The sequence below is a fragment of the Euprymna scolopes genome, chromosome 46 (assembly GCF_053919585.1).
Source record: "Euprymna scolopes isolate OS-2025 chromosome 46, ASM5391958v1, whole genome shotgun sequence".
Taxonomy (NCBI): domain Eukaryota; kingdom Metazoa; phylum Mollusca; class Cephalopoda; order Sepiida; family Sepiolidae; genus Euprymna; species Euprymna scolopes.
In genome coordinates this window covers 94,126,763-94,145,683 of record NC_136527.1, presented here as the reverse complement: position 1 = coordinate 94,145,683, position 18,921 = coordinate 94,126,763, and the positions used below count along the sequence as shown (strand labels likewise).

The following is an 18,921-nucleotide window of genomic DNA, read 5'->3' as shown; positions in this document are numbered from 1 at the left end:
TTAGAGTTCATGAAAATAAATGTTAGCAATAAAAACTTTTTAAAACCAAGTTAGAAAAAAGAACACAATTTGCTTCCCCACCAAATTATCGTATTATTGGAGGCCCCGATTCTTCTTTATTTTAAGCGATGTAATAAACCATATTTTTGAGTAGGTTTCCTCCTCTCTTTATTTTGGTTTGTATATTTTTTATGTTGCAAAAATGCTTCCGGGAGATCTTTTTAGGATTCTAAACGTTTACTTTTTTTTACACTTTTTATTATCTTCGAAAAATGTACACAAATGTAAACAAGCAGTTTACGAGTTGAAAGGCATCGTTAAAATATTTTTAGCGAGTTCATTAAATTTTATATTTTTATTTCGTCCTCTTCAAGTCCAATGTAAACAAGTTCTTGATAAGCCGTTCCTCTTAAGTCATCCAATTTACAAAATTTATACTTCTAACGATTACTATGATATTGTCCCATACTGCACACTCTTTAAACCCTCGAGTGGTCTCTGGGCCTTGATAAGTAGTGATTCCTTTGTAAAACAAAAAATATTTCAATACTTTGATGTGCTAGTTTTCCTTTTCATTTCAAAATGCACGCATTAATAAAACTGTCTTGAAAACTATTTGTCTGTGCTAACTTTCCTTGCGATATTCGTTTTCAGCATACCTGAACAAAGATAGGGTTGGCCCGTTTCATATGCCGCCTGTTCCAATATGGTCGCCAGTAATTTACATTTCAAAATACATGCATTAATAAAACTAGCTCGAAAACTATTTGTCTCTGCTAATTTTCCTTGCGATATTCGTTTTCAGCATACCTGAACAAACTGAGGGTTGGCCCCTTTCATATGCCGCCTGTTCAAACATGGGCGCCAGTGATCTACATTTCAAAATGCACGCATTAACTAAAACTAGCTCCAAAACTAGTAGTCTGTCTGTGCTAATTTTCCTTGCGATATTCGTTTTCAGCATACCTGAACAAACTGGATGCAACACTGAGGCGATGGGACAGACTTTGGAGATTGACCTATAGCACGGGGCCTATTAGATTAGATACTCTTTTTGTTTTTGTTTTTGTGCTCAACGATAAAAACCGACTTCTTCATTTGTTTTTGCTTCTCATTTTCGCTTTTGCTCTGATAAGAGTTTCGCTAATGTGAAAAAGAAAACATGTTCGAACGTTTGCTGACATTTATTGGATGTGTTGCTACCAGTATTTTGCTTAATTTTCGAGTTTGGAGCGATTATCGAGTCTCACAAGATGACTTTAAAATGTCAGACACTTTCTTTATTGTTCTAACTTAAAACTGTGCGCTACTTTTGTTTGTGTTAAATAAACGTTTTAAAATAAGTTAAAACAACAAAAATGTGATCTAGGTAGGTAGAAGGGTAACTTATCTTGCCTTTGGTAACATTCATTTTCTTATATATTTATTTGTTCACTACTTTTTCGTTTTGTTCTTATTGAATGCGAAATATTCGCCGTGGAATTTCCACGGGTCACGATTATTTCGTTTTATTAATCTTAAGTTTCATAGAATAAAAAGTTCAGACACAACTTTGTGGAGCCATTTTTAATCGATTTCATTTAACTTCTGTTTGACCCCGGCACGTGCAGTGCAGAGAACACGATCCTTTTCTCTCCTTCCCCCACCTTCTCTCTTCTTTAGCTTGGTGACATGCGTGCTTATGTGTGCGTTTGTGTGTGTGTATGCGTGTGTGCGTGCGTGCGTTTCACCAAAATAGGGTGGCCTCTCCTCTCTTTATTTTGGTTTGTATATTTTTCATGTTGCAAAAATGCTCCCGGGAGATCTTTTTAGGATTCTGAAGGTTTGCTCTTTTTTTACACTTTTTAAACGCAAAAAATGTAAACAGGCAGTTTACGATTTGAAAGGCATCGTTAAAATCGTATTTTTCGCTAGTTCTTTCAACTTTATATTTTTACTTCGTCGTCTTCAAGTCCAATGTAAATAAGTTCTTGATGAGCCGTTCCTCTTAAGTAATCCAATTTACCAAATTGACACTTCTAACGATTACTATGATATTGTCCAATTGACTACTGTACACACTTTAACCCTTATCCTCGAGTTGCCTCTGGGGCTTGATAAGTAGTGATTCCTTTATAAAATAAAAAAATATTTCAATACTATGATGGTGAATCTATAGTCAGTCTGTGCTAATTTTCTTTGCGATATTCGTTTTCAGCATACCTGAACAAACTGAGGGTTGGCCCCTTTCATATGCCACCTATTCAAACATGGTCGCCAGGGATTTACATTTCACAATACACGCATTAATAAAACTAGCTCCAAAACTAGTAGTCTGTCTATCTGTCTCTGCTAATTTTCCTTGCGATATTCGTTTTCAGCATACCTGAACAAATTGAGGGTTGGCCCCTTCCATATGCCGCCTGTTTAAACATGGTCGCCAGTGATTTACATTTCAAAATACACACATTAATAAAACTAGCAACAAAACTATTTGTCTCTGCTAATTTTCCTTGCGATATTCGTTTTCAGCATACCTGAACGCTTTTAAAATCAACATTTCGAATGTTAACGTAACACACACACACACACACACACACACACACGTAAACTCATTGATAGTGTCTACCGTCGATAAGCTAGTTGTAAATTAGATTACTCTCTGATGAGTTTTAGTCTAGCCACACTGTGATACAGCGGAACAGTCCGTCTGTTTGGCATAACTCAGTGAAAGTGTCGACTGTCGATTAACTAGTTGTAAATTCTTAAAGGAGAAGCCCCTTTAAGAAGAGACTTGAAGATAATAATTATTGTTATTATTTGTTGCTATTCTTATCGGCCAACCTGGGCCGTGCATTGTAAACAAAAATCCATTTCAAACTGAACTTTTTCAAAACTTAGTTCTTCTTCAAAGTGACAAGAATGCCGACACTCGACCGTATGTAGTGGTCGCTACATCAAAACAGCAAATTAGTGACGACCACTAGACCACCGATTCAAAGAGCTGGAACAAAGGAAGCAGGGAACAGAACACATGCAATAATAATATTTATAGAAAAGACTGAGACAAGTAACATCACGTCTGTGTGTGAGAGGGAGAGAAGTTGCAGAGAAAACTCTATGAGAAGCCAAGACCTGGAAGGGTGGACATTCTAAACATAGCAAATATCACAGCCTGATAGATAAAAGGCCACCAATATGGTCAAACTAATTGTCAAGGACGTATCATCGACTTGTATGAGCAACATCTACTTGAGTTGTGTGTAAGTTAGTTAACGAATTAAAACACAAATATTAATTCGTGATAAACCTGTTCTTTCGGCAGCCTGTAAGATCTCATACAGACAGAAGGAGTGAAGAGTTGTATCAGCTGTGCGTCGTATTTTGCAGTTGAGATGTTCTTGATTGTAGAATGTAGAGTGTTGGCAGTGTGGCATTGTTGCCTCTTGTTTTTTTTTAAATCACAAATACACATAGGATGAAGACAATTTTTAATAAGGGACATAATCTCGGCTAACACCGTCAAAGGGAGATAATTTTGCTAAAACAACCTATTTGATTTTATTTATTTTTCTAAATTTATACGATCTTTTCCAAATTTAGGATGAGTTCAAAAAAGAAATCCGGTTCCAGCAAAGATTCTTTTTATTTAGCAGATGCCAAACTTATTCCACGGATTCGGCAGGTAAACAACGCCATTTTTTTTTTAAAAGAAAACATTTTTATTTTTTTAAATTTCTAATCGTTTCTCGCGATCACCAACTAAAAATGCGAACACGTGTTCTCTTGCACATGTTTCGACATTATCAATAAGGATGTTTTCTTTTGTGTATGAATTCATTTATAAATGAGAGTTCGTTCTTTTCTAGCATAGTGGCTCTTAAAAACAAAATAAAACCGCGATGCTTTTATTTTGTTTTTTTTTTTGTATATTCACAATGACACTTACTTAAAAAAAAAAAAAAAAAAAAAAACACGGAAAAATCGGGAAACACTATTGGGACGGAATTTCGAAAATCATAATCCGGTACTAGTGCACTTGCTGATTGATCAGCGCTATTTTTTAAAATCGTATTTCCAATTTTAATAAAAGTTTTATGATATGTTTTTTTTTATTCAATTGTAAGGTTAAATTATACAATAGGTACAAAATACCCTCCCCTCCCCATGTTAAGAATGGCTTTTTAAATAATAACGTTAATATTTCAGCACGGATCAATAAGTGCACTAGTACCCATAATCCTGAATTTCACATGAAAAGAATCGTATCTACGTATTCCTCGTATTTTTAAGATGATTATATCCAAAAATTACGAAAATCGATAAGGTAGAAAATTATTTATTAAAGAAAATAAACAATAGACTTTGATGAAAACGATCGTAAGACACAGGAGAGTTCAAAAGGGAGGTAATTTTCCGTTTTGTTTAAACAAGATAGCAGCAATTTTTCTCCTGCTAACACGATTAAAGTTTTTTTTTTAATAATTCAGTAATATTCAGGTAATTTCGACTGTATAATTTGGAAGGTGGTACCATTGTAACTTATTAGAATTGACAAGAAAATCAGTTGAGACCATTGTTTTTTTTTTTAAATCTGAAAACTCACTTTATCGACTACAAAATCTCGTGCCAATTCTGTAGAAGCACCGAAAGTCTATACAGAACGAAGATGTCATATTCCAAAAATCACTTAAACCGATCCATTAGTTTTTTTAAACTAAGAAAATCCAAATTTATGATTTTACTACTAAATTGTTATTGAACATAAGGCTGATAATGCTTATTAAGAGTCGACAGATCAAGTTTTTTTTATGTAATTGTTTTAAGCAAAAACGAGGTAAATATACAGATACGCTACAACAGAACACAGACCACTCTAATTTGTTTTTATATAGGTAATTGAGGTCGCTGACAACGAATCTGATAGTCAAACTTGGGGCAAATTTACCGTTTGCATGGTATTAACCCCTGAACCCACGAACTACTTTCCACTATTTTGTAGCTTCCGTTTACGTTACGAGCGCGGTGTTCTGTTGTAGCGTATCTGGATATTTACCAAAAACAATATTACGTACTTAATTGTCATGGCGAAAAATTTTCGGCGAAAATAGTAATAATCCAAAAATGACGAAAAATCAATGAGTAGAAAGTTATTTATAGTTCTAAGCAATTAAAAAAAAATTGGGTAAAATTGCGTTTTTCGGTGCAAGTCTATAAATGATCCACAAGTAATCTTTTTTACTATAAAAATCTGAAAAAAAATCTTTATAATGTACGTACTTGTCACTGCATGAAGATGTCATATTCCAAAAATCACGTAAATCGATCAAGTATTTTTTTAATTTAAGAAAATCAAATATTATGCAACATTTTATCGAAGAAAAACTTCACTCCATCTTGTTTTTGAATGATACACTGCTAGCGACACCTATTGGGAATGTTTGGAATATAAGATCAGCAAGGGGCAGACAATCGACTTTTCACACTATAGAAAAAAAAACTTGGAAAATTAAGACATTTATAAGTTTTTGAGGATGTTGAAAATGAAAATAACGTTTAAAATTCCAGCAAACGAGTAGTTTCCAAGATATGAAGAAATGTTAGTTTAAAGAAAGTGAGGGATCACTTTTCTATAATAATTTAACGTATAATGATCACTCACTTTATGGCCACCACTAGTAAATGTAAAGCCCTGAATATGATAATGATTTCTGTTTCTTTTGTTTCGACAGTATTTGTCTAGTCATGGAAGAAGCAAAAGTTTTAGTGTTGGCACGATGGCCAGAGATCTGCAGTCGTCATATGGGTAAGCGAAAATCAAACTTGAATTTTTTTAAATTTTTTTACCATACCAGCGTATTAGATTCATCCTTTTTTTTATTTTTTTACATAGGAGTCACCACTTATCAAGGTCCAGAGGCCACTCGAGGATAAGGGTTAAAGAGTGCACATTATCAGAATCATAGTAATCGTCAGTAGTGGAGATTTGTTAAATTTGTTAACTTAAGTGGAACGGCTCATCAAGAACTTGTTTGCATTAGACTTGAAGATGGCCATAAATGATGACTCCCAAGTTAAAAAAAAAAACAAAAACAAAGGAGGGGTGGGGGTGAATCTGTTACGCTGGTATGGTCATGTGGAATGTGTTCCAAGACCTTGAATCTTTACTTAGTGTTTTTCCTTTTTGAAAACTACCTCCGCAATTTCCGGGACTATACTCTTGTGGGAACAAGATGTTTTTTTTGATTGGAATTGTTTCATTGTACCATTGATTGGTTTGGCGTCTCAAATTATCTCTTGCAAAAAAAAAAAAATGCTTATTTTTGCTTGGTTGATTATCTCCCTTATGTAAAATTGTTCATGAACTCCTTTAGCGCCTCCTTTTAGGTGACGAGCTGCATGCCTAATCATTGAAGACGTCGCTTTAACATGACAGAAATTTAAGATTGAGATGTTGGCAAAGAATGCGTTTAGTCCTCTCCAATTGCAAAAACTTAGACACCAGGGTCGGAAAATGGGATTGAGAAGTCAGTGATCCCGAAGAGGGGCACTCTGATCTGCAAAAAGAGTCTGGACAGCCCTGTCGGGATTCTCCGGTAAGAGCGCCTCGGTGATTAGCAATAAACCAGCCGTTTCTCAAAGAGAGAAGGCAAAGCTTGGAAGGGTGGACCTCTTAGAACTGCACAGAACTAAACTTCTACTGCAAAATCGTATCCGGAACCGTATCATTACAGGAATGGTCTAATCTCTGTTGGTTTTGGGGGCCCAGCATAAATCAGTTTAATATGGAGGCAATTCAGACCCTCTCTCAAAAAGGAGGGGCAGGGAGGCACTCTGGAGTAGGTAACTACTGGGAAGACGGCCGAACAAAGACGTACTCTATTTTCATCGAAGCCTGACGTCATGTGTCAGTAAAAATAGGTAAGATAGAAGGGGTCCATTTAATCATGGCCGTATATCTGAAATTGAAAATTGTGAACCTGTGTTGTTGTCGTTATTATTGGCTCACAAGGAGCCTTCACATAGTTTCTCCTTGAAAACAGCCTGCGCTGTTCCCTGAAAGCTGAGTGACAACATGTCAGCACTCTCCATCTCTTTTGATAAGATTTGCAAATAAATTTGCATTATCCCAACAGCTGCTTACCATCGATTTCTCGTTGGCAGCGGCTATTGGTCTTCACTGGAATTTGAGTAGCTTTAAGCCTCCTCAAGGTTCCAATCAACAGAAACCAGATCATTACAGGAATGGTATGATCTCTGTTAATTCTGGGGGCACAGGATAAACATCCCTAGCCGAGGTAAGGTGGAACATGGTCAGCAAGATGCGACAGAGATATTCTTGTTAAAGATTTCCAGCTTCTGCCGATCAGCCTCATTGACCCTCATGCGTCTTTCAAACTTTTCTATTCAAAGTCAATCTTTGCTATTCGCACAGATCACCCGCTAGTCGTTGTTAAAACCTTAGTTTCCGCTAAATCAGCCACGGTCATTGTCTCGCTACCATAGACGAAAATCAGCCAGATGACAGGTAATTTGTCGTTATGATTTTTCCGACGTTTATTGTTTTGATTCTAATATTTGTGGCCAAGCGAAATCGTAAAATGCAAAGTACCTAATTTATTTTTATTTATACATTTAATTTTTTTCAGAGATTATAACAGGAAAAAAAGGACTGCATTCTTGAAAAGTGTCGAAAGAGGTTAGTGGTACATTTCCATTTTCTTTTTCTATCAGGATACGAATTGCATTTTTTGTAAATCATTAAATTTTTTTTATTTTCATCAGGATACGAATTGCACGCACTTTTTGTAATTTGAGGTGTGTGTTGAGCAAAAAAAAAAAATAAAAAGTGGTGGTAGGTAGGCAGGCTTGAACCCGTGACGCGAAGGCGAAAAAGAAAGTCGAGGTGTGTGTAAGGGTGTTAATTGAGCCAAAAAAAAAAAATTGATATCAACCTAGAAATTTCTACGATTCAGCGCGGTACCTAAAGCACCTAACCTTCCGGTGATCTGGCAAGAACCGATGTGTCAACGTGATCTGTACACACGTGTATTTTTGTGAGAATATACTTTATTTCCTTATAATATATACTAATCCTTATTTAAGAAGCTCAGTGTAATTCCAAAAGGACATAATGTAAACATGTTATAAGGTATTTACAGCTTCTTTTCCAATTTTCGGATTTTTTTTCATGGATGAATTGTTGCTATTTCTTCTGATGAGTTAAGGGCAAAATAGATTCACTGATTGATATAATAATTAAGTGATTGATTTTGTGTTACGAAACACATACTCTCAAGAATTGCATAAGTCAACTTTTTCTTTTTTTTTTTTTTTTTTTTTTACAAGGTGGTCACCACTTATCAAGGCCCGGAAGCCACTCAGAGATAAGGGTTATTGCATGTACAGTACGTTAGTGTTGGAGATCTGATAAAGTGTCTTACTTAAGGGGGCAGTTCATCAGGAATTTGTTAACATTGGACTTGTAGACATCCAGGTTGTAGTCAGGTGGGAAACAGGCAACCGGAACAGAGTTCCACAGGTGTGCACTTCTAAGAAAGAAGCCTTGTTTATGGAATCTACGTTTTGATTTTGGCACAGATAAAGAGTGGGGCAAATTTTTGACAGTGGTTTCAGCTAGACGGGTGAGGGAGGGGGACCAAAGATTGGAGCTCAGACAAGCACCTGCCATGGTAGTAACGATAACACAAAGACAGGCTCGCAAGAAAGAGAAAAGGGCATCACCCAGTAGGCCACGGAGCCTATTTTGTACTCTGTCAAGGCAGGATAGGCTGTTTTTAGCAGCTCGTGCCCATGAAACTTTTGCTGTCCTGTTTATTATTTAATCGTTTACTTTACTAATCGTTTTCTTGTTACGAGTACTTTTACGGGTCTGTGTGTTTATCACCGTTCTTCCATATACGGGCGTGGGTGTGTCTGCATGCTCTTGCGTGCAGTTCACTGTTATATGTGTGTGTGTGTGTGTGTGTGTGTCAACATTTTTTAGCTTTTCTATTTATCTACCACTTACCTAACTTTATGAATATAGAATTATCTACTTTTTTAAATTTGTTTTGAATTCTATTGCGTAGCCTACGAAATCATTTGTAAGGATGAACCATCTTCGGAAGAGGCGGATGATTTTACGAGTCAGTTGGAAAAGAAGCACATTGCTAGTAAGAAGAGTGGTTTCCGGTAAGTATTACTGGTTATTGATTGATTATTACTGATTATTGATTATTTTAATAAAATAACTCTTTAACACTAGCGGGACCTGTAGAAATTCCACAGGGGACTGCTTCATATCTAATATATTGATGTTGGCATTCTGTAGATGTTCAGCGTGAATGGAGACGCCCTGATATTATTGTAGCTCTTTTGTTAAAACTGCAAAAGTGTTTATACATCGGGATTAGTGGCGCCAACTAGTTAAAAGTACTCTTTTGGCAAGCATGCATATAAAGAGCACTTTTTTTTTTAGTCGGTGCAATTACCCCTGGATTTGGTGCAATTACTCCGAAGTACGGTATGTAAATAACAAAGCGCTGTTTGCAATTTGTTTACATTGGACTTGCAATTTGTCATTTTGCAGAGGGAGGCAACTCTCGTTTACTAAGAGATTCGTTTACGTTTTCATTAAATTTTTGAGCGAGCAGCTATGGAACGTCGCAGACTGAGACACCAACGAGCGGCGACCACTCATCATCCAAACTCAAATCCTGTCTTCCCGTGCTCTATCTGTGTAAAGCAGTGTAGACGACGCATCGGGCTTCACAGTCATCAACGGAGACATAGAGTCAATTTTTAAAAAAAAATGGAGACATCGTCATCCACATGGATGGTTGGTTGTTTTTGTTTTACGGCATATCAACGTTTTTCAGGTTATTTAATGCCGAATCTAGTTATTTTGAGGAACGATTATTTAATGGAGTATATTTGTTTTTTAAGTCGGATTCTATTTAACTCATAGTTAGGACCCTAACAGGGTCAGAGTGGACCTGGGAGCAATGGCAATTAAAGGGTGGTTCCACACTCCCCAAGGCCCGCAAGGTGGCGGCCTCACCATCAGATATAGTTTTAGGTCATATCCAGGACCCCAGATGGATGGACTATCATAACTAACTAGCTAGCTTGTCCAATCAAATAACGACACTTTGTTACTGCAATACGATCAGGGGAAAAAAAACGTTATCTAAATATCTATCCAGTTATGTGTGAACTTGAAATTCTGATCTGATGTTTGGTTTTCCGTCTTCCTTCTCCAGATACAGTGAGGATTGCATCGATGCCGAAAGCGACACAACGGAGAAAAGCTTTTCCTCTGACAACGCTGATTACGTCATGTACAAGGTATTCACATTTTAACATCGACATTTCTTTTTGCGTTAACATTTCTTTATTGACTACGTGTATGTCTATGCAGTAGAACCTCGGGATACGGTGGCCCTAGGATACGTTGTTTTTTAGTTTACGATGTGGAATACAATGTTTTTCAAGCCCCTAGTTACGGTATTTGCCCCGCCTTACAGTGTTATTTATAATGTTATTTGATTATATACATGTGTATTATATATTGTACTGTATTTTGTGTTGTAATTTTTGATATGTACTTTTTTTTAGCCTCCACCATACGGCGATTTCACCTTACGATTCCAACCCGCGAACAGATTAATGCCATATTCTGGGGTTCTACTATATATATATACATATATATATATATATATATATATATAACTTCTGATAAATATATTATTTTCACTTTGACTTTCCATGTCTCACTGACTTTAGCAAATAGGGTGCATACCTTTATAACTATTTGCTAATATTTTCACTCCTCTGATGAGATGGTAGACATCGAAACCCTATAGGTTAAGGAGATAAACTTTCTAAAACATTCTTTGTCTTGCTTAGAATAATAAAAATTCTTTGATATGAAACTCAACCACTTCATTTCATTTCAATGAGAGTTTTTTGAAATTCATTGAATTACAATTTAATATATATATATATATATATATATACACACACACACAGACATACATACATACATGTAGCCAGCATTGTATAATTGAAGAAACATATTTTCACATATATATATTACTAGCAAAAGTACCCGTCGTTGACTGGGTTCAAAAACAGCCTACAGAAAATGGACTCTGATTTATGAAAGTATGATAGGTTATCAAAAGGAAGGGTTGTAATGAGATAGCTTCGAATTTGGGGGTATCAAAACCAAAGCAAAATATGATGAAAGTAAACATAAAATAGATAAACCCCATAATTTGTTATACCATACCTGTTCACACTGAAACACTTATCACAATATTCTGTGGATCTATATTAAAAAACCTTGTTAAACTTTGTGACATATTTCCATTCTATGGAGGTCAAGCGCAAACGAACACCCCATAATTTTATTATACCATATTTCTTCAAACTGAAACATAATTATCAAAGTATACTTACGCAGATAGATATGAAAAGTCTTTATTAAAGTTTGTGCCTATTTCCATTCTATGGAGGCGAGGCGCGAACGCAGACCCTACAATTTTATTATACCATCCCTATTTAAGTTAAAACATACTTATCAAAGTATTATTATGTACATCTATATCAAAAACACTTGTAAACGTTTTTTTTTTACTTTTTAAATTTTTTATTTCCATACTTTGTGGACCAGGCGCGTATGCAGACCCCACAATTTTAATGAATCATCATTATGCCAGATCAAACATACCCATTCCTGTGTCTCGATACATCATTATATGTGATCAGTTTTCTATAATAGTCAACCATATAGGAGCCTATTCGTGACCAGACACAACACAGACGTTCAGGTTTATATTATATTATATATATATATGGAAATTTCTCCTTTTATATATACCAATCCTTTAATTTATGAAGCTCAATGTAATTACAGAGCATATAACAAATAAATGACAAAAGTCTATATTCCAAATTTTAAGATGTTCACCATCTTACCATTTATTAATGCTTTATTCTGGAGTTCTACTCTCTATATATATACGTATATGTATGTCTGTGAATATATATATATATATATATATATAAATTATTTACTATAATAATTTTTTCCTGAGTTTTTATTTTTAATTTAAAATTTTTTTTTTATTTCTCATTTGCTATTCCTAACGTTTTCGTATTTTCCGCAGGACACAAACGCAATGAACAACTTCATGACCTCCATCTACCAGAATAACAAAAAGACGGAAAAATCCAGCAACGTCATGGAAGTACCAAATGAAACAAACGTTTCAAAACCGACATTACCAACCTCCACGCCTTGCAAGCGGGTTTCGTCTCCGGCCCCATCTCCGACCCTGTCGGTCCCTTCTGCTCTCACTGGCATGTCTAGTTCCTCGAAGACACCATCCCATCCACCCAGCCCTCATCACAAACCGTCTCTCACCCCTTTGTCCACACCAGTCGCCTCTTCCACTCCTTACATAATGAACCACTCTCCCATACATATGGCTTCTAACAACAAAAAATCCAATACTAATCGTTCTTATTTGGCAGATGATGTAAATTTGACCAAAAACAAAATGGTGGATGGAAATCGACTGAAAGCTTACGATTCCAAAAGGTTCTCAGCTCATGATGTAACCCCAACTCAACCGAATGAGAGGAGAAAGAATGCGACATCAGACGTTGTCTCTGCCGTGAAGGCGTCCAAGGTTGGTATAATGTTCGGATTTCTATTACTTTGATCTTATAGTTTCGTATACATTCATGTCATGATTGTTGAGTTCCTTTGACCTCATCCCCCTACCGTCGATATCTCACTAATCGTAATTTTGCACGTGTCGCTTTCATGCAAATTATTATGATTGATAAGTATTGAAAATATTTGAGGATTTTGCTTCTGTTTCTGAATTTTTGAGATGAGGATTTGTTTTTTATATTATTTGGATTCTTTGGACTGCTGTTCTCATCTTGAATGTTATGGTTTATATAATCTCTAACCTTCACGTATGTCTTGTCGGATTCTGTAATCTTTTTGTCGAACCCTGGGAATCTTTCTATCGAACTTTGGGAATCTTTCTGTCAAACTCTGGGAATCTTTTTGTCAAACTCTGGGAATCTATCTGTTTAACACTACATTCAGATTCAAGTTTCTTAACAACAGCATCAGTGACAGTTGTTGCTGGTATGTATCGGACGACTTTTAGAAATTAACTTTGAAAATAACCTATCTCTGGCCAGGTCTTAATTTATCCATCTTTCTTAATTGATCCGTTTGCACTTAATGATCACAACTTGGATTTTTTAAAAATTTTACACAAACATTAGTCATGGTAAAAGTAAATTTTTCACTTGTGAAAGGGGGACCCCACATGCTCAGCTTGTTAATTCTTATCCTTCAGGTTAGAGACAAGTGGTGAATTCCAATTAAAAACAAAGCCACTAATACTGCTTATTTATTTTTTTAGGATGCAGATATTCCATCATCAAAAAGACCGAGATTGTCAGAACGTTCACGGCAAGAACAACCAGATAAAAATACACAAAGCAAAGGTAGGTTTTAAGATTAACTCTTAATAAAACTCTTTAGAGTAACTTTCAATTTGCATCTTAAAACGGTACACTTATATCCAGTCTATTGCTAAGGTCGTTGAACAAATGATTGGATCATTTTATCGCTCCAGAAAGCACCCAACTCCAGATACAAGCCTATATCTAAAATTTCAAGTGTGTAGACCCCAAATTGTCGAAGGAGTTTGGTAGGGTTGTCAACAGTCAAATTGTTGAACTTTGACCCCCTTAACAGCTTAATTTCTGGCCCAAAACCAATCACATAGATTTTCCCAAATCTCAGTACCCTGTATATCAAATTTCGAGTCTGTAGACTAAAAATTGACAGAGTTATTGCGTAGGGAAATGTACACAGACACGTTCACTTTTATAGATATATAGATTTGGCTTGTGTAAATTACATGATAAAATATTTGCTCTACTAATAAGAATTTTAGTATTGAACACTATCGGAAATATCTCTACTTTATTATTGAGTTTTAATTTATGTTATTTTTGTCTTTTTTTAGAGTTTGGATTTCAGATTTCAAGTACAACTTTTGCTGATGTTGGAGGTAATGAACAGTGTTTATTGGTACGTAATTATTTTACTTATTTCCATCTTTCTAGCTGCTTATATATATATCTGACTTTTTCTCCTTTGATCTTGAGCAAATGGTACAATGGGGAAAGCGGTGGCTGGTTACTTTTAATACATCTAAAACCAAACTTCTATCTTTACATCATCAACACTCTGATCCCTATCTGGCATCAATTGAAATGAATGGCTCTCGTCTTGGGGAGGCTCCATGTTTTAACAAACTTCTAGGCTTGACCTTTACTCCTGATCTGAAATGGAACACATGCATCAAATCCATTGCCAAGGCCACTGGAAAAATGGTAGGATCCTTCTACCGCTCTAGTAGATATCTCACTCCTGATGCAATTCTCTACCTATATAAAAGCCAGGTACGGCCAACGATGGAGTATTATTGCAACATCTTTTTTTTTTTTTTTTTTTTTTTTTTTTTATTCAATTTTCACTCCAAACAAGGCACAGTGCCACTTTGAAGCAGGGGGCTACTATTAGGGACTTAATTAGCTGGGTCATTATGAAGGGAGAAGAGTAGAAAGATGTTTGTTAACATTACACTTGAACTTCTGCATATCATTGCAGTTGGAAAAGCAGAATCCCGGAAGGGAGTTCCAAAGACCAGCAGTTCTGGGGAAGAAACTATTGGAGTAAAAGGCTTTCTTGCACCTAGGGATCTCTACTGTAAAGGGATGAGACCTAGTAGCTTGTCGGGTTTGTCGGGGGTAGTTACGTCGGGGAGGTACAAGTGTTTGCAGTTCGTCAGAGCATTCACCATTAAAGTATTTGTAGAACAGGCAGAGGGATGCCACAGTTTGTCGATGGGACAGAGGCTGAAGCCTAGATGACAGTTTAGGACCTATCAGGTTGGCGACTCTCTTTTGAACCCTGTCCAGGAGCGAGAGACAAGCAGCAGATGCACCAGCCCAGATGTGACAACAGTACTCCATACATGGGCGAATGGTTGCCTTATAGAGGTATAGGATACTGTCAGGCATAAGTAGTTTTCTAGCACGGTAGAGGGAGCCAACCTTCCTTGCAGCAGCCTTGGCAATGCTCTCAATGTATCTATTCCAGTTCATATTCCCTGTAAACGTTAGGCCGAGGAGTTTAAAAGAAGTACTTTCAGGCAATGTGTTCTTGGCCATTGCTATTGGTGGTAGAGAAGGTTTCTTGTAGTTATTGAAGGAAACAAGCTTAGTCTTAGCAGCATTGAATGTGACCGACCATTTTTGTCCCCATTCCACTACGGATTGGAGGTCATCCTCTAGTGTTTCTGCCATTTCCTTGGATATGTGTTCATTTGTTATAGAGAGTGGTGTCATCGGCAAATATACCCATCTCCAAAACAATTTTATCAGGGAGGTCATTTATGAATATCAGGAATAATAGAGGTCCAAGGATAGACTCCTGAGGTACTCCCGCATTTATGTCATATTGTTTGGATGTACGACCGTCGAGGACAACTTTGATTTTTCTATTACTTAAGGATTTAATTACTTTATGAATTCTTCCAGTGATTCCATATGATCTAATTTTCCTTAGGAGACCATCGTGCCATACCCTGTCAAAAGCCTTAGATATATCGAGGGCTACCGCTCTACCCTCCCCTGTTTTATCCAATGAACGGTATATACGTTCAGAAACTACAGTTAAGATATCTGCTGTTGAACGGGCTTGCCTGAATCCATATTGTTTGTCAGTCAGGAGTTTAGCAGCTGTTAGGTGCTGGACTAGGGCTTGATTAACTAAGGACTCAAATATTTTGGCGAAAAGCGGGAGGAGGCTAATGGGGCGATAATTTAGTGGGTCAGTTCTTTCACCAGAATTCTTGAAGACTGGTACTACAGAGGCAGTTTTCCAGCAGTCGGGAAAACAAGATTCGTTAAGGCATTTATTGTAAAGTTTGGAGAGAACTGGAGCAACCACGGCAGAGCATTTTTTTAATAGCACAGCCGGGATGAGATCTGGTCCACATGCTTTTGAGGTGTCTAGGTTTTTTATAATAGCATGTACCTGAGAAGGGGTGATTTTCAAATCGTCTAGTGTGGCGTCTGTTCGCAGAGGAAAATCAGGGAGTGAGTGGTGTACCGAGTTCAGTGTGGAGTTTGAGGCAAACCGACTGGCAAGCAGATTAGCCTTGTCAGTTGCCGTGCAAGCAACCTCATGATTGTTTGTTAATGGGGGAATAGTTGACTGCCCATTATTAACTACGCTTAACGATGCGCTTTCTGGTGGTTTCAGAGTAATCTGTCTTAGCTGTCTCTATCATTCTCTTACAATTATTTCTAGCTTCTATAAACTTCTGTTTGTTTGAGCTGGACTTATGTCAGTTGAATCTGCGGAACGCATGCTGCCTTTGACATATGGCAGCTGCACAAGCAGAAGTAAACCATTGGGGAGAGTGGGGCTTGCTATAGAATTTCCGTGCGGGAACATGTGTTTCAATAGCAGTTTTGAACCATTCAGTGGTCTCATTTGCACACTGTTTCGCTGGAAGAGTAAAGATATTTTGCCATGGGGCATCTCTGATGAGCTCCCTGATGGCTTCCCAATCAGCCTTTTTGTAATACCTCGTTGTTTTGAGTAGTGGGTCTTCAGTTTTAGGGCGAGAATTTAGGCTGATTTTTACCATTATCACAGCGTGATCAGCATTTCTGAGTGGGCTGTGGGCATTTGTTATACAGTCATTGGGAACCGTTGTCAGAAAGAGATCTAGAAGTGAGGCATGTTGATCGTGCTGGCCTGGGAAACGTGTTGGAAATGTAACCAACTGAGATAGGGAATGGGATAAAGAGAAGCTATGTGTTGCGCTACCAGCTACATCTGTGTGATTAGAGAATCCTAGCCAGTTACTGTGGTGGACATTGAAGTCACCAAATACATGTATTTGTGCGCTAGTATCGAGGGAGAGTGCTATATCTATGCTGTCTGAGACTTTGTTTATTAGGGTACAGTCTTGGTTTGAGGGAGAGCGGTAGAGAAAATACAAGTAGCTAATATTGTGTTGCATATTTAGTCTGAAGCACATAAAGGCCTGGTCCTCTGATTCTAGTTTTATTTCTCTAGTCAGGGGGAGGGTGTTACGAATATAGACTCCAAGTCCATGCATATGTCTGTCCGAATCCTTACGGTAGAGTGGGAGATAACTAGGCATGTTAAAGTGGTTAGAGGGAATGGAGGAGTGAAGGTTAGTTTCACTTAATGCTAAGATATCCGGGGTGTTTACAAGGAGAAATGACTCAACATCATCTAAGTTAGTTCTAAGCCCGCGGATATTAGTAAATGCAAGCCTCAAGGGAGGAGGCAGGAGATGCTAGAAAGACCTTATTATGCCTTGACAGAGTTTAAAACAGACTTCGTAATCTAGTGGTGGATGCCCTTTTCTCTTTTAAACGTTTTATTTGTAACACAACTTGTTCCCAGGTAACATCGGACCTGTACAACTAAATATAATAAGATATTTTTTTTTTTTTTTTGTTATTTTCATCTTTCTAGGATATATGCAAAATTCTGGTCCACATGAAACATCCAGAGATCCATCGTCAGCTGGGTGTCACTCCTCCACGAGGTCTTTTACTCCATGGACCTCCAGGCTGCGGAAAGACGTTACTGGCTAATGCCATTGCAGGGGTAAAAAAAAAAAATCACAATCTTTGTTTTTTAAATTTTTTTAACAGGCAGGAACATTTCCAGCGATCACCACTTTGAAACATCTCTGCCTTATTAAAAACGCGTAGGAACACGACGTTGTGAATGTGACCACACGCATGCATAAAAGCAAAGGAACTATGTTTACACTCCGTCGCGCTCGAATACGGTGATCAGTCCCGAAGAAGCAGGCAGGCACTATAAAGACATTTACCTGCCAATACCAGACCACTTTCTCTCCAAATTTTCAAGTGCAACACGTCATCATGAGACATTAATACACCCAGCATGGTTTTATGTGGGTCGCAAATTTGGAGTCGGCTTTCAGCTGTCATGTTTGCTGAATCTTCTAGATAGTTTTTATTTTTCGATAATTGTTGAGCATTTGTGCATTTTAGATCTGGAGGACACTTTTTTTCTTGACTGGATAGAGGTCCTAATAGCGAGTTACTATCCAGTCATGGCTGATGGAACAAGAACATGCTACCCCTATGAAGTAAATAAAGGGTTCCACTTGAAATTATGTCCAAATTCCTGAGTTCGCCAGAAACATTCCCGAGTTTGACAAGATACACCTAAAGAAGGTCGGAGGTTACATCGACTGAAACGTGAAAATCACACTCAAGATGAATCTAAATAATACGAGCTGATTTTATGTTCTCTCCTTCTGCAAACCAGGTGCTTTGCCTGGGTTGATCTGGTCAATATAAGATCTTTTTCTTTTCTTGTCGACAAATCATCCAATTCCATGATCTTTTTGTGGCCATCAATGACAGATTCATCTACTTCTGAAGAATTGATCTATGAAATGTTTATGCCATTGTTTCATAATATCTAACCAGTACTCCTGATCAGTGCTGAAGAATCCTTTGATTTACGACAACAGAAGCAGAGAGGACGGACCAAACACCGACCTTTTTTTTTTTTTTTTTTTTTTTTTTTACACAGTGATCACCACTTATAAAGGCCCGGAAGCCACTCAGGGATAAGGGTTATTGCAAGTACATTACGTTAGTGAGGAGATTTGCTGAAATGTTTACTTAAGGGGGCGGTTCATTAGGAATTTGTTAACATTGGACTTGAAGACATCCAAGTTGTAGTCCGGAGGGAAGCAGGCAGACGGAACAGAGTTCCACAGGCGTGCAGTTCTAAGAAAGAAG

At 37.2% G+C, this 18,921-nt stretch overlaps 1 protein-coding gene across 1 annotated transcript in view; it reads left to right on the top strand.

Annotated features, from left to right (window-relative positions):
- The window catches only part of LOC145270059 (nuclear valosin-containing protein-like), a 41,412-nt gene extending 23,131 nt beyond the window's left edge, over positions 1 to 18,281 (top strand). The window contains exons 2-10 of the mRNA XM_080125661.1: positions 3,583 to 3,664; positions 5,712 to 5,785; positions 7,629 to 7,678; positions 9,072 to 9,174; positions 10,245 to 10,329; positions 12,156 to 12,680; positions 13,437 to 13,521; positions 14,049 to 14,113; positions 17,609 to 18,281. Of these exons, the coding sequence (XP_079981787.1) occupies positions 3,584 to 3,664; positions 5,712 to 5,785; positions 7,629 to 7,678; positions 9,072 to 9,174; positions 10,245 to 10,329; positions 12,156 to 12,680; positions 13,437 to 13,521; positions 14,049 to 14,113; positions 17,609 to 17,821 (1,281 nt within the window). The 5' untranslated portion in view covers position 3,583 and the 3' untranslated portion in view covers positions 17,822 to 18,281. The remainder of the gene's footprint in view (positions 1 to 3,582; positions 3,665 to 5,711; positions 5,786 to 7,628; positions 7,679 to 9,071; positions 9,175 to 10,244; positions 10,330 to 12,155; positions 12,681 to 13,436; positions 13,522 to 14,048; positions 14,114 to 17,608) is intronic.
- Positions 18,282 to 18,921: the final 640 nt, after the last annotated feature.